Source organism: Pleurodeles waltl, chromosome 12, assembly GCF_031143425.1.
Source record: "Pleurodeles waltl isolate 20211129_DDA chromosome 12, aPleWal1.hap1.20221129, whole genome shotgun sequence".
NCBI classification, from domain to species: domain Eukaryota; kingdom Metazoa; phylum Chordata; class Amphibia; order Caudata; family Salamandridae; genus Pleurodeles; species Pleurodeles waltl.
The window spans coordinates 693,164,129-693,180,214 of record NC_090451.1 but is presented as its reverse complement, the minus strand read 5'-3'; the positions used below and the strand labels follow the sequence as shown (position 1 = coordinate 693,180,214).

The following is a 16,086-nucleotide window of genomic DNA, read 5'->3' as shown; positions in this document are numbered from 1 at the left end:
AGCACACACCTACCCACAAAAGAGTAAGCCTATTGCTATTTATGCACTACTAAAGTTGCCAATAGCCAAAAAGATACACAAAACAGTATTAAATTATTCCAGCTCAGAGTTGGAGTACGTCCAGCACCACAGACGGCCAGCTACTAGTATGGCAGCACACTCCAATACAAAAGTTGAAAATATAAGTAAATACAATCTAATGTTAAAAATACCTAATAATAAAACATGTATTATTCAATTCTAAAACATTTACACATTTTTTTAATTTATAAATTAAGGTATCACTGAATTGTATTAAAATATAATGAAATTACTTTCAATTAATTCTATACATCACTTTTTCAAAAATTAATAATGTTTAATTAAAATACTTTAGGTGGGAATTTAGGTTTTAATTCAAACTTGTGAAAAAATAATTTTACTCTAAGTAGATAAACTTAGATACATTTTAATTGAAGTAGATACATTTGTTTTAAATATATTAAAATAATTAAAAATGTAATTCAAAATTAAGTTAATAGTGCTGTAGCATTTTTATGTTGTTGTACATTGAAGATAGATACATAAAACAATTTACATTACTATTTAACATATGAATATGTGTAATAATTGTTTTTAACGAAACATACTTTTTTTTTACTTCCCCCTATACTTTATCATAGGGAGTCTCCACTGTCGGGGTGGAGATCTTCTTATGGTAAAGTACAGGAACAAATCAAAACATTTACTCAACTTTATAATAAATTAGTAAAATATTTGTTTTCATTTAAGCAGTAATGTCAATTAATTTTATTTATTTATTTTCAAAAAAGAAAATGCTACAGCAATTTAACCTTGAAGTAAATCTTTAATTCATTTACATCTATTAAAATAAATAGAGGTTATTTTAAGAGAAAATTACATGTGTAACTCACTCACAATGTAGGTTACCTTTGTGTATAGCCTGTAAATCTGTAGCAATCCCCTTCTTGGGAGGGGAGGAGAAAGTCGGGGGTGGGGTTCCTGTGCTACCCTTGCACAAGAGAATAAAGCACATAACCACCCCTTAGAACTTGGAAAGCTGCTAAAAAAGAGATAAAGGAGATATTTGGCAGATAAACGAGGCTTAATCTCTAGGGAGCCACAGGCAGAAATTAACAAGGCAGCTCTTGAAAGTCAGAGATATGTCTCCCCTTCACAGAAGCAAGATGTAAACGAAAAATGGTTATCATCCCCCTCATCAGCCATGTCACCACCAACTTCTCTTCAAAGTTAATTCCTGATTATGTGTTGGCTGGATTTTTACAGCTATGCAAAACTCATGCTTGCGCCGGAGTTGTGATTCAAGTTAGTGTGGAGTTTACACAATATTTATTGGGTGCAATAAAGTCTGCACCATTTGTCACATTTCAGCAGGTAGATTTTAAAAGGACAATGAGTATGGAAGTTGCCTTGACATGCAGGTTTTAGTTTGATAATCACCAAAATCTATATAGTTGCCCAAAAGCTTTCAATAGGTGAAATGTATTGCACCTCGTAAATCCTGAGTTCTGGGGAGTGAGATTTAATCATGGCTTTCCATACGTTGCACACTCTCTTTGGATAATTTATAACCAACCCTAAGAAGGTAAAGTACTCGTCAACAGTTCCCATGCCAATGACTACATCCTTGGCAACGTTAATCCTTTCAAAAATACCTTCCCCAGTGGCACCGATTCCATCATCCATGACTGTACTGTTGGTGCTTCATCATCAATAAAACAAATACCATTGATGACAGTCCTGTCGATGGCTGCATCATCAACAATAGATTCTGAAGCAGGAAGGTGGGCCTTTGCCATAAAATACGAAGAGGGGATTCCAACTACAATATTCCCACAGCACCTTTGTTAAATGCTGGTAACAAACGCGAGGAGCAACCTGATCTGGCCGATCCTTTAGGTCCTGTTTATGGCCCTGGCCAACTCAAAGTCAAATGTCAGTACACTCAGAAGGAAAATGGTAGTTCACCACAGCATTACCTGACTTACAACCTCAGCATTATCATCCAAACAAACCACAATTTAGGAAAAATGAATTACCAGAATATTGTGCACATTATAACCCCCGTTGTGACCTTATGAGTAAGAGCAAGAAGAGTACCATCAACCACCAATGATTTAAGTGCCAGTCAATCTCATCAGAGATGTGCAAAGGAGGATGGGAAATTATTCTACATGAGTTCATGCTAGACTCTCCTTCAATCCTCCACAATGCCCCTTAAATGCTCCTCAGTACATTCTTCCATTACCATTAAAGATGCCGCAGTCTAGTACTACCCAAGTATCAGCAGCTCATATGGGCAATACCATCAAGAACCCTATTACCTTAGCCTATCTTGCTAGCTGAGCCAAAACCAATACAGTCCAGATCCACACTTCAGATGATGATCAACATTCCAATGACATAGGAGAAGGGGAACTCCACAAAGCTCCAAGGGCTCTCAGAAGACATTGTGACAACTACCTAGTTTCTGTGACAAAATCAACTACACTTCTTTTGGTGAACTTACCGTTGGATGATCTTGTCAGATTCTATTCACTAATAAAAAGAGCTTCAACAAGATTCCATCTTCTGTAAGGAATAGGGCAGTGGTTCCCAAACTTTTTCAGACCATGGCTCCCTTGACCTATTGGCTGTTGGCTACGGCTCCCCATTATGTTACTTTTTTGTGGTGGGTGGGGAGATGTAAGTCCGGCCTCTGGAGTGCTTCCATTTTTCTCCCTGAAAATAATTGGGATGAAGCTGATGAAGGTTTTATAATCACGTGTGAAATCTTATCCTATCCACTGCGGAGCCTCATGCAGTGTCAATGACTGATTGGAGGGACACAGGGTTCCCAGAGAACTTAATATTTACTGCATTGTGATGTAGTGCTTTTTAAAGAGGTGTGTCTTTAGCTCATTCCTGAGCAGGGTTTGTGAGGCCCTGATAGACACAAGAATATTGTTTCAGATCCTTGGTGCATTGATAGAGAAGGTCTGCGTCTGCCCTCTAGTTTTTTCTTTTTTGCACATTATTGCCTCCAGTTCGATGGTACAAACTAAACTCTTGTCTGGCTTCCTCCCTTTTAACTCTGTCCTCTTTATGGGCACGATTTGTGCACTCTCCTGTCTGCTCCTTTCTAACACCAGACTGCGATCTCATGCATGCCGTCTGCCTTATGCCTCCTGTGTGTACTTGCCTCCAATCTGTGTGTACTTGCCTCCTAACTGTGTTCCCATGCCTTCTGTCTGTGTGTTCCTGTTTCTGTCCGTGCCTTCATGCCTCCTGACTTGTGTCCTCATGCTTTCTGCCTGGGTGTTCTTGCCTATTGTCTGTGTGTCCTTGTCTCCTGTCTGTGTGTTCCTGCCTACTGTCTGTGTGTCCTTGCCTCTTGTTTGTGTGTTCCTGCATCCTGTCTGTGTGTCCATGTCTCCTTTCTGTGTGTTCATGCCTCCTGACTGTTTCCCCCTGCCTCCTGTCTGGTTGTTCTTGCCTACTGTTCGTGTGTCCTTGCCTCCTGTTTGTGTGTTCCTGCCTACTGTCTGTGTGTCCTTGCCTCCTTTCTGTGTGTTCCCGCCTCCTGTGTGTGCCTTCATGCCTCCTGACTGTGTCCTCCTGCCTATGGTCTTGCCTACTGTCTGTGTGTCTTTACCTCCTGTCTTTGTGTTCCTGCCTCTACTGCATGTGTGTCCTTGTCTCCTGTCTGTGTGTTCCTGCCTTCTGATTTTGTGTTCCTGCCTACTGGCTGTGTGTCCTTGCCTCCCGTTTGTGTTCCTGCCTACTGCCTGTGTCCTTGTCTCCTGACTGTGTCCTCATGCCTTCTGTCTGTGCGTTCCTGCCTTTTTTTATGTGCCTTCATGCCTCCTGACTGTCCTCGTGCCCCCTGCCGGTGTGTTCCTTCCCACTGTCTGTGTGTCCATGTCTACTGTCTGTGTGTTCCTGCCTCCTGTCTGTGCCTTCATGCCTCCTGACTGTGTCCTCATACCTCATGCCTGTGTGTTCTTGCCTGTGTATCCTTAACTTCTATCTGTGTGTTCCTGCCTCCTGTCTGTGCCTTCATGCCTCCTGTCTGTGTCCCATGCCTCCTGCCTGTGTTCTTGCCTACTGTCTGTGTGTCTTTGCCTCCTGTCTGTGTGTTCCTGACTCTACTGCCTATGTGTCCTTGCCTCATGTCTGTGTGTTCCTGCCTACTGTCTTTATGTTCCTGCTTACTGTCTGTGTGTCCTTGCCTCCTGTCTGTGTTCCTGCCTAATGTCTGTGTTCCTGCCTACTGCCTGTGTCCTTGCCTCCTGACTCTGTGTTCCTGCCTCCTGTCTGTGTGTTCCTGCCTGTGTTCCTGCCTTATGCCTGCGTGTTCCTGCCTCCTGCATATGTGTTCCTGCCTACTGTCCGTATGTCCTTGCCTCCTGTCTCTTTGTTCCTGCCCGTTGTCTGTGTGTTCCTGCCTCCTGTCTGGTTGTTCCTGCCTACTGACTGTGTGGTCTTACCACCTGACTGTGTGGTCTTGCCTCCTGCCTGTGTTCATGCATCCTGTCTTTGCCCTCATGCTTCCTGGCTGTACATTCTTCCCTCCTGTCTGTGGTCCTTGCCCCCTGTGTCCTCATGCCTCCTGTCCGTGTCCTCAGGCCTCCTGTCTCTGCCCTCAGGTCTCCTGTCTCTGCCCTCAGGCCTCATGTCTCTACCCTCATGACTCCTGTCTCAGTCTTCAAACCTCGTGTGTGGACACTCACGCCTTATGTCACCTGCGGACACACCTTGTCTATGCTGTCTGCTCTCTTGCCCCTGGTGTTTGAGTCCTCGAGCTCCCAGACTGTACCACCCCGACTTTGACACCCCCTCCGGCATGTCTTTTTGGTGCTTGCGCCTCTCTCAGCTCAGAGGTGATAATGGCATCTGTGCTGTGCCAGCCCCTCCATAGGGTCCCACACGTGACCCTCCCAGGTCCTCTGTTTCTGATCTGCTGAGTTACTTATGAATATTTTCATTTGTTTTTAGTGAAATAAGCATCAACATATTCACTTATTTCCTCTTTTGCAAACTGAATGAACTCAAACATTAACCTGCACTGAATACTGCAAATGTCTTGCCTCCCTTTATGAATTTTGAACACTTCAGACAGCCTGTGTATGTTTTTAAAACGTAGCATGGAACAGGTAATTGTGAATTCATTAATTTTCTTTGGTGATAACTGGAGGCAAGTACACCCCAGCATCATAAATAACCTGGCTTTGACACTTTAACCCACATTACTGACTGAAATGTTTTCTTTCATCTGCCTCAGCTGCTTTAGCTTACTATTCCCTTGTCAGAGACTGGCCTGGCCGGAGAGAGCTGAGGGAGTGAAACTGGAGTTCTGTGCTTCCAAAAGATCTAATTTACAGGCAAATTCATGTCACACAGTGATTCCCAAACGATGTGCTTGGTGTGAGGCACACCTGTCTAGTTCTGACGGCGCACTGGGGTGCCGTGACGCACAGATTGGGAACCAGCGGAATAGGAAAACAGATTGCTTCCTATACGATATTAGAGAACATCAACAAAATATGTCAAAGCTATACCCATTATTGATCATGTATGGCAGGAAGGGTACAAAAACTGATTCAAACACCTAAAACAATAAATGCAATGTTTGACACACCACATAGGAAAAATTAGGCAGCAGACAGCACACCTCTATGTCCCACATGGTATCTTAAAGCAGACTCCAAAGTGATGCCGGTGGCGCAGAAGAGATCTAGATATCCATGCACTGCTTGTATAGCTCTGCTGAACAGAGATGGGTGAGGGATCGAAACTTTTGTGAAGAGAGTTCTTGATGGCGGTCACATCAATTAGAGCAGCCAGTGCTATGGCTATTCCAGATGGTTTTGATTGCCCAGCATGGTCTGATGTGGCACTTTACGAATACTTCTTACCAGAAGATAAATGCAAATGGCTAAAGCAATTCTTTGCAAAGAAAAACAAGCTTCTGCAGCTGTTGTTATGGATGTGGGAAGCAATAGATTCTGTCAACTTGCAGATGCACCAGCCCTGGATCATGCAGATAAACGAACTGTCTGAGCTGTCACACTGGGATTGGAAACTGTGGCTTTTAGCTAGCTCATTAGAGTAGAAGCTGCAGTCTATACTTGGAACTCAGTAGTTGCAAAATCCACTGAGATATCTTACTAAAAGTGGACACTGTAATCCGCAGGTTGCACACAAAGCTGTGCAGTGGTTGCATTAATACATTGCACTGTCTCTCTTGGAGTAAAATGTACGAGCTTCAGACAACACACAGATCTCTAAAGCAAATGGACTAGCCTACATAGCTATCAATCAGATGCCTGAGACTAGTCATCTCCACTGGGCATGTAAGTATACATTTTTGTAGAAACTTTGAGAGGGGCCAGGGGGAGAGGTTGGAAAATTAGGAATACATACCACAAATGGGGATGTAGGGAGTAGAAAGGAGGGTTTTAGGGAGGGACTTGCAAATAGATGCACTCATCTGCAAAAGAGTAAGTCTATTATTATTCACAAGCTACATTTCTGAAGTTGCCACAGCTTGAAAGTCCATAAAACAGTGGCAAATGTATTACAGTCCAGCTTTGAAGTAAGTGTAGCACCACACACAGCACCTCACAGGTAGAACAACACACTTCCATAGAAAACAATTGATACAGGGACATTAAATAATAGGCAAGCACAGTGTCTTTAGCCATGTGTGGTGGGGGTTGGCTGCAGGGCATGGCTAGTGTCCAGACCCTGTGTTAATCACCCGCAGACAGTCAATCATATGCCATGCCCCACCCTCTCCCTGAGTCAGTAGTGGCCCGGGAGAGCCAGCCCCAGGGCCAAATGTCTTAAAAAGGAGAGGGGGCAAGCAGTGCACCACCTCCCCAAACCTTATTAGGTCCCAGGGTCTGCATCGGAATTGCATTATTAAGGGGAGGGGGCATGTGGCCCCCTCCTGAACCTTTTTGGGCCCCGGGGTCCCCATACCCTTTGGGCCAGAGGTGGGTGCCCCGGTGTCCACCAGAGGCGTGCACAAACCACAAGATGTGGGCCGTGGTTGGAGCCCCAGGGTCCCTTCAGCCCCGGACATCTTCCCGGTCAGGACTGGGATCATTTGGAGGACCGATGTCTTTGACTTGTACGGGCTTTCCCACCAAACAGCGTACTGCCGCTAACAAGGGCCACCTTTGACTGAGCAAGAGTGGAGTCAGGAATTATTATTATATATGGTTTTTATTAGTGTTGAAAGATTATGTTAAAAAATAAATAATTTATAATGTTCTAACTTAATATTTAACTTATTGATAAAAATAATTTATTTAAACTTTTAAAATATTATGATACATTTAAAATTCATATAAATTAACTAAACAAGAAAACGTAACTACATTTAGCAAATAATATGTATTAATATGCTAGCGTCGGTAGGATATTTTTCAACTTTGTTCAAGAAATATTATATGTAAACTAATATATTGTTTTTAAAAAATGTAATTAAGGTTTAATTTCATGAGTAATGTGCTGTAACATTTTATTTTATTAATTCTAGATTTTTGATTATTAACAATTATTTTAAAATAATTCATCATTTTTTTACATTTAAAAAGTATGAATATTTTTTAAATGCACGAATAAAATGTAATAATTTTCCCTAAACGTTTTCATAATGAGCTATCTGCCCTGATGTTGGGGCTCTCTTGTTATGTTATGAAAAGTTATTAGTAGTAAATTTACACTTGTAAACTTATTCTTAGATGTTGTCACCCCTAGTTTCAGGGAGTGGAGACATGTATGTCTACACTTAAGTGTAATTCTACAATCGGAAATGGTGATTAGCACAAAAGTGTAGATTACAATCATTTGCAAGAGTAAATGTATGCATAAGTATTTGTTTATAGCCCCCCTCAACCCGTTTGAGTGTTCGGGGGGAGGGGTCAGATTGATTTAACGTGACACTTGTCTTTGAATGTATTGAACATGGTGTGCTAACTTAATTCATGACAGGAAGTATTTTGTTGGTAACTGGGAGATTGAAGGAGATATCTTACCAGTGGCTGAATTGATTGTGGGGCTCAAACCCACCTTCTCCACTTGACCAAATTGTACGACCTTAGTCAAATTAGTTTACTTCATAATGCCTCAGGTTGCTTCATCGATCAATTTGAGCGCGCCATGAAGTAATTTAGTTTAGGATATGTATTATAAAAACATGTCACTCGTATATTGTTTAATAGGCAATAATGTTCCTTCACATATATCAGTATTGGCCATATAAAAAGTGCACATGATAAACTGTCTCTATTTTGTTCACTCATGCTTCCGGGGAACGGGGGTCTTCTTGAATGCTTCTACGTATATGTTTAAAAAGGACTATTTCATGATAACGGTTACTCGGTGCACTGGTATAATTTAATGTATTAAACTGAAACACATAAAACGTTCCCCACATATCATTGTTGAATTGGAACCTGCCATGTGCACACGAAACCTCAAGGTTCCTCTATAAACTCTGAAACAGATGCATGATCCCACTGAGCTATCTTGCATTACTAACACTTTATTGGCTGCGCATGTAAAAGCGTATTAACGCAGCGCTTGCCAGGTTGGTTGGCAGCGGAGCGCTGCCGGTTATAAGACTGTGCGAGCTACACGTGCCGTCAGTGCGCCTCATCGGGCAGCGATGGAATGCCAGGATAGGCGCGAAGCACTTCTGCGAACCTTGACTTGTCGGCGCCAACACCTGCCCAAAAAGGGAGTACCCCGTACTGCAAAGCATTTGTTGGCGAACATATAAAAGCGCAGAAGAAACAGCTGAGCACAGAGTAATAAAAACTGCAAAACTAACATGCCTGTCGGGCACGCGTTAACATGTTCAGATTTCCCCTTGGCTACTCACCAGTTATACCCATATCCAAATCTTCATACTCTGGTAGAATACGGGACCTTCATTTTCCATGCGTGCAGTCTAGTTCCCAGCAGAGAAAATTATCCCAATTTCGACCTGAGCCCTGAGGGGAGCACAAGACGAGCTGCAGGATGAGCCTCCCCATTAGACGTTCATCACTAAAGGGTAGCCCACCACGCGCGAAGAAACACCCTCTGGAGTTCAAAAGTCACAACTGCGGGAAACATCCATGTGGCTAACTCGGAGAACCCCCCACTTTCCTCTCGTATGCTTCCGTTTTTGCCTTCTTGCAGAAGCCCCCTTTAAGCGAGTGTGCAGTACGTGCCTCGGCTGGATCCGGCGGAGTTAATATTTCATCCAGTCTGGATTTTGAACCAGAGAGGTCGTCGGTCCCACGCAGCAGCCTGGTCCAGAAATTAGTGTTTGTACTCGGCGCTCAGCCGCGAATAGCGCGATCCCTGGCAGGACGGGCTGCTTTTCTGTCCCCGCAGAGACCATTGAAGTGACCGGAAACAGGGGCTTCCTTCGGCGGAGGAAGGATTACCTCCTGCCTGCCCCGGCACCATCCTCAAGGGAAGGACAATGCAGCCAGCAGCACGTCGCCTGGGCCTTGGCAGGCAGCCAGCCAGCCATCGACTAGTGGCAGGTTAGCAATCAAACGCGTCAACTTTCCCATTTGGGAGTAGCGTTGCAGCCTCGGTCCTGTTGAGTCAAGGTGTTGCCTATAGCCGTCTTGCAGGCATGGTCCCAAAGTAGCATCGTTCTAGCACCTAATAGTCGGTGCCAGCAACAGCCTCTCTAATATTTGGTGAAATATCCCAAGCTTAGACTATCATGACATTGCAAGTCATCGAAGTAGCATCGTGACTATATAGAGGTATGCGGCTGAGTGCCTTCAGAAGGTCACAGGGCTGGGAGCTCACGTTACAGAGAGTTGCCGTCTTGCCTTTAGTAATGTCTCGCAGCGCCGGCTGTCAACAACTAAAGCCAACAATGGGCACCGAAATGCCATGGGTGGATCACATTCATTGCACTGGTGTCAGAGGGATTTGTGTTGAAGGCAGTCGTTTACACTGACCACTCATTACAAGGATATGAATTGCACAAATCCGTTTGAGGCAAATATTAGTGTTAGTAACTTCTCAAGGTTTATATAGCACAACATGCAGCATTTTCAGTGACCCTTTGGCGGTCATGGGTTGTTCCATTTTAAGGGTGCTTCTATGTTGGATCCGTTCTTTTGACACTCAGCTTCACCCTAGACCCTTTTGTGTGAGTTTGAACCTTTAATTTTAATTGCTCTATCTAATCACGAGAGCATTTGCCTTGTTGATGTTCGTTTGGCTTTTCTCTCCTTTATGCGCTGCTCCCTCTCCCACTAACTTTGGTCTTTTACCTGTAGGCTATTGCTGTGGCATTCTCAAAGGAGGAGGGTTGGAGGACAAGGGCCGATCTTGTGACAGCCTACCGATGAAGGGTGTGTCATGCCATTCATTTGTAGTAGGTATGTGGTGTATGTGTATAAGTGTTTTTTATTTCCCTGAACGTCACTGAACATGTTGTATTGTGTTTGTGTACCTGTGTTCTTCTGGGGGTCTCCTAGCAAGTAATACTACCCAGTATTCTAAATTGGTCCAAATAAAGTTCTCATAAGTCTATAGGGAGGTAACCTGCGTGTTTCTGTGGCATCAGCCCCAGGGGTTCCCAATCAGCACTTTTTCTTCACTGGTCTGTTGACATCTCTATCAAATTATACTCCCTCTTGCCTCCAACGAAGGCATAGTTAAACAGGCCAAGAAACTCCAGCTATTGGTCGGTTTTACTTTGAATAACTGCATTTTGGCCTTGAATAAGTACACATACACCTAAAAAACAGTACCCAAAAAATAGAAATTATTTGACGCTTGCACTTCCCAATGACTGATAGCCCCTGTGTATAGTAGGGTTGGTTACATGAACTATTTTAATAGCATGTAGGGACCCACAACCATCACCACACCCACAAGCACCACAACCACACCAACTACATCAACACCACACTCATCCCAACAAACACACTCAAAACAACACCTACCAAACCCAAACGCAACCCTACCCAAATCCCAAACACCTGTCAGCCCACACACATCCAAAAATACACCAGACCCATATGCAACTGCAGAACATACAGACACACGCACCACAACCACGCCAAGCACACTCATCCAAGCACACTCACACCAAAGCACACCCACAACACAAACCAAATCAAAATGCAAACATTCACTTGAACACCAAATACCTGCCAAAAACACACACACCTAAACATACGCCAGACGCACATGTAACTGCAAACGTACAGACACACACACACATCACCCACTCCAGGTCCCTCTGCTGCCCAAACCCAATCCTCTCTCACCCCTCCTACCTGTACTCCTCCCCCTGAATTCATGTTTTACATGCTCCTAACCCCTGTCAAACTGAAACCCACCCCTCTCAGGAAAGATCCTTGAGGTGCCTGCTCTGTGCCCACTAGATGCCCCCTCCTATGGAGGTTACCCATTGTCAGGCTGTTTAGGAGACAAGTTCTGGGCAACAATCCTATAAGCTATTGCTGTGCATCATATTGTCCTTCCTTTATTTTTTTAATTAAAGGTTTTGAGAAGTATCTCATTTAATAATAAAAATATTTTATTTTTACAAAGTTTGTCCCGACATCATTATTCATTTACAAGTCACTGATTAGTAACAATGTTAACAATAAAAATGTGAGATACATATTTTTACTGAGATTTATGACAGTAAAGACAAAAGCTTTTTTAAATAACATAGTTGTACAGTGCAAACTTTAGTCTTAAAAATTTGTGATGGGCATAGAAAGTTCGGTTATAAGCAGTCATCATGAAAATGGACACTTTTACCAAACTTAAACATTTTCTTAATTGGTAATACAGATGTGTTTATTTTAACTTGATAAGTGATAGAAATAAACTCATATGCATTACACTATTTTCGTAGCTTTAATTTTGTTTTTGTAAATGACAATGTTTATTGCTCACTATAAACCAGCTTTCGTTTATTTATACTACTGAAAACATGCACAAGTAATTAGAGTGTATATGCAGATTTGTAGGTTGAAACCACACCCCACAGGAGAGTGACTGACATTTCAACCACTTGTATCTGACTTGAGAAAAGCCTCTAGTAACACTTGCAGAGCTGCATCTTTTCTATTGGAGTGCTGTAATGTAGAGCACTGGCACTATGCAGAAAACACTTCTGTCAAAATAAAGACTAAACTTACACTTAACAACCCGTAAACAAGCAATATAAGGTATTTAACTAACTTGTACTTAACAGTGAATTAAAGTTCTTATAAATAGTAGGGTTTGATCACAAACTTTAAAAAGAAATGTATTGAAATCTGTAACTTTGACTCATTATTAAAAATAGCTTTGACAAATAATTAGTCCCATGGAAAACAAGCACAAATGATTAAAATAGTAAAAGTGAATATGCACATTTTTATACTAAAGCCACACCCCTCCAGCTTGGAAGTTATTTGACTCAGTTGCTTCTGACGCTAGAACTCTATTAACAACAAGTGGAAATGCAGCTTCATTAAAATATTTTCATGCTTTTGCATTTGACTTGTGAGGGACGCCAAGTAAGGACTAGTGGAACTGCGATTTGATGAATTTCAGTACGTTAGCATTTGACTTGTGATGGGCGGCACGTAACAACTTGTAGAACTGCATATTCACAAAAGAATATCAGTGCAGTTGCATTTAACTTGAGGGTCACCTAGTAACGAATAACAGAAATGCAGCTTCCGGTAAGAATTTCAATGCTATAGCGTTTGTCTTTTGAAGGACACATAGCAAGGACTAATGAAACTGCGCCTTAATGAAAGATTTTCAATGCCTTTGCAACAGACTTGTGAGCGACACCTAGTAATGACCAGTGGAAAAGCAGCTTTATGTAAGAATGTCAATGTTTGTGCATTTGACTTGTGAGGGACACCTAGTAATCACTAGTGGTATTGCAATGCAGTACCAATATTTGGATAAACTGAAAGCCTGTTTCTTTTGTTTTGGCATTTCCAATGGTAACTGACATATTTTTTAAATGTCAAAATTAATTTTATGGATTCAGTACTTAAGTTGCTTATTACTGTATCAAGCCCTATGTATTTACGTATGCTGTTTAAGAAATTCAAAAATAATTATTTTTGGTATTTTCAAATGACTTCTACAGCAGAAGTAATTACAAAAGGCTTGATACATTTCTTATTCACTTTACTACACAACAAACATAGTTTTACATTTGACTCCCAAAAATATTATGTTATTTTCAGTTTGTTTTTCCATTGTGGAAAAAAAAAATGCTGTCTTTCAGTGTAGACAATAATTGGTACAAGACGAAAGTAAATATGTTTTAACTTATTCATATATAATTTTAAAATAAAAAAAAGTAAGATACAAATCACAATATGCACCCAATTAAACCAGGACCCCAGTCATTGAGCTCTCTCCCTCTAAATGTGGTTGCCTAGGACCTTTTTTTCAATCCACAGTTGGCATAATGGTGTCCCCTTATAAGTCCCTAGTATATGGTACTTAGGTATCCAAGGCATTGGTAAACCAGGGATCCCACTTAGGCTGCAGCATGTATTATGCCACCCATGGGAGCCCATGCAAACTGTCTGCAGGCCTGCCATTTGCAGCCTGCGTGAAGAGGTGCATGCACCCTTTCACTGCTGGTCACTACACCAGGTCACGTAAGTTACCCGTATGGTAGGCCCATCCAGCCCAAAGGGCAGGGTGCAGGTCCCTGTGTGTGTGGACACTCCTGCATGAGCAGAGATGCCCCTACAAACTCCAGTTCCAATGACTTTGTAAATGCGAGGAAGCCATTTTAGCTGTGTACTGGCCATGTATCCAGCTCCTTAATGGTAACTCCGAACCGAGGCATGTTTGGTATCAAACATGTTAGAATTGTACCGGAATACTGATGCCAGTATTGGTGGCATGATTCCATGCACTCTGGGGGCTCTTTAGAGGGCCCCCACTACTACCAGTCTTTCAGGGTCTGTGAGAAGCCCACACTGCTGGAGTACCTCAGACAGGATTCTGCCCTCCTGCTGCTTGAATAGCTCAAGCAGGGTAAGGCAGAACAACGGATTTCCTGAGGGAGAAGGGTGTAATCTTCTCTTCTTTTAGAAATAGGTGTTACAGGGCTGAGGAGGGGTAGCCTCTCCATGACCAGTTTGCTTTGAAGGGCACATTTGGTGCCCTCCTTGCATAATACGGTTTGCACCAGTCCAGGGACCCCCTGTCCCTGCCCTGGAGCGACATTTCACAAAGGAAAGGGTAGTGACCACTCCTCTGTCCATCACCACCGCAGGGATTCTGCCGTCTTGAAATCAAGATGTGCAGAGGCCCCTCGTAGAATCTGTCTGGTCAGGGTAGGTAGCTGACGTCATTGACCCCCTCTGATAGGTGGTCACCTGAGAAGCCCAAGCCCCTTTTTGGGCTATTTAGAGACTCCCTTGCGGGTGGGTCACCAGATTCGTTGTGCAAGATTCCACCAGGACTCCTCTGTAAAGACCAGTTCTGCTCCTGGCCACCGGAACCGCTGCTGGACTCCACAGGAACCGAACAAGACTGCAACGCTAAGACAATCTCTCCATGCTACATTTTTTCTGTAGCTCCTGTCAGCAATTTGCAACATTTCCATCGCTGTGCATCCTCTGGGGTCGGCAAGACTTCAGCTGCACCAAAGAAGCAAGATGGACTCTCCCTTGCAGTGAAGGAGTCACTCCCCTACACCAGCAGGCACCCAAGGCAATGACGCCTGGCTGTGGGGATCTGCTGTCTTCTAGACTTGCGAAGATTCTCCAACACAGGTGGTGGTTCTGAGGGGCCCTTTGGGTCCTCTCTGCCTTCTGTCCAACTTGGAGGACAGTGAGCCCTTGCCTCTTCCTCTAAGACAGAACCTCTGTGCACTGCAACTGTTTCAGCAACCAAGGCTTGTGGACACCTGCTCCAAGGGATCGTCAGGCTTCAAGTAGCTCCGGCCCCCAGCACTTTACCTCTGCAAGGACAGACTCCTTTCTGCTGCCCCAACAATATGGGACTTCTCTTCAGGTGTGCTACCTTGGCCTCACTGCGATTTACTGTCCCTGCTACAAGTGGGTTGCTCGTGGTGGCTTCAGCTGCTTCTGCTAGCTCTCCTCATTTCTCAGGTTCAGCCCGGACTCCTGTCCAAGGGTTGAGTCCCCAGGACCTTGTTGGTCCTCTTCAGCTCTGCAAATCTCCAACATCTCCAGTTGCATTTGCTTGTGCTTGTTGGTGGTCCTCCTGACCACTGGCCCATCTGCAATCCGGCGACTGTCGAAGGACAGCTTCTAGGTGACTTCAGGGACTTCTCTGCTGCTCTTGGGCCCTGCAGCTGGACTTCATCCATCTCCAGTGAACCGGATCTTCACCCACACCAGGGTGAGCATTGCTTTCCTCCCCAACTGGACATTCCTGTGTTGACTGGACTCTGTCCCCTTTCTTTGCAGGTCGTCTTCATCCAGAATCCACCACTGGGTTCCACCCGCACTGGGGGTCTTCCAGATACTGACCGCTTGGGGTTCCATTCTCTCTCAGCCCTTGGCTAACCACTCTATATCCTCTGATGGGGGACCCGTTCTCGCATTCCAGTTTTTAATTTTATGGTTTGGCCCTTCTGATAGGGCCCATGCCAATTCATGCTATTTCCCACTACTTACCTGTGTATATTTTGTGTGTACTTAGCCTCCATAAGGGGGTTTGCCTATAGTCTTTAGTTTGGTGTTCCTATAATAAAGAATCTTTATTTTTGCAACACTGTGTGGTCCCTTTCATGTGTTATATGTTACTGTGTGACTATTGTGGTATTGCAAGTGCTTCATACTCCGCCTGAATAAGGCTTGACTGTTCACCACAACTACCACTAGAGAGCTCTGGATATCCGTACACTGTAACACTATCTAATAAAGGTTGTCTGGACCCAGTATAAGGTGTAACACCATAGGTGTCCACCACACCCTGGGCCAGCCTCCTATACAGGCCCTCACTATTCAAGAGGCCTTCCTCCACTTTAAGGGCAACAAGGTAGTTCTTCGCACAAACCTGAAGGTAGTTCTTCGCACAAACCTGCAGTTGTACCTG

General features: G+C 43.6%; 1 protein-coding gene across 1 annotated transcript in view; it reads right to left on the bottom strand.

Annotated features, from left to right (window-relative positions):
* EPO (erythropoietin) overlaps positions 1–9,536 on the bottom strand; it is a 172,586-nt gene extending 163,050 nt beyond the window's left edge. Inside the window, exon 1 of the mRNA XM_069215550.1 lies at positions 8,897–9,536. Coding sequence (XP_069071651.1) covers positions 8,897–8,909 — 13 coding nt within the window. The 5' untranslated portion in view covers positions 8,910–9,536. The remainder of the gene's footprint in view (positions 1–8,896) is intronic.
* Between the last annotated feature and the right edge of the window lie 6,550 nt (positions 9,537–16,086).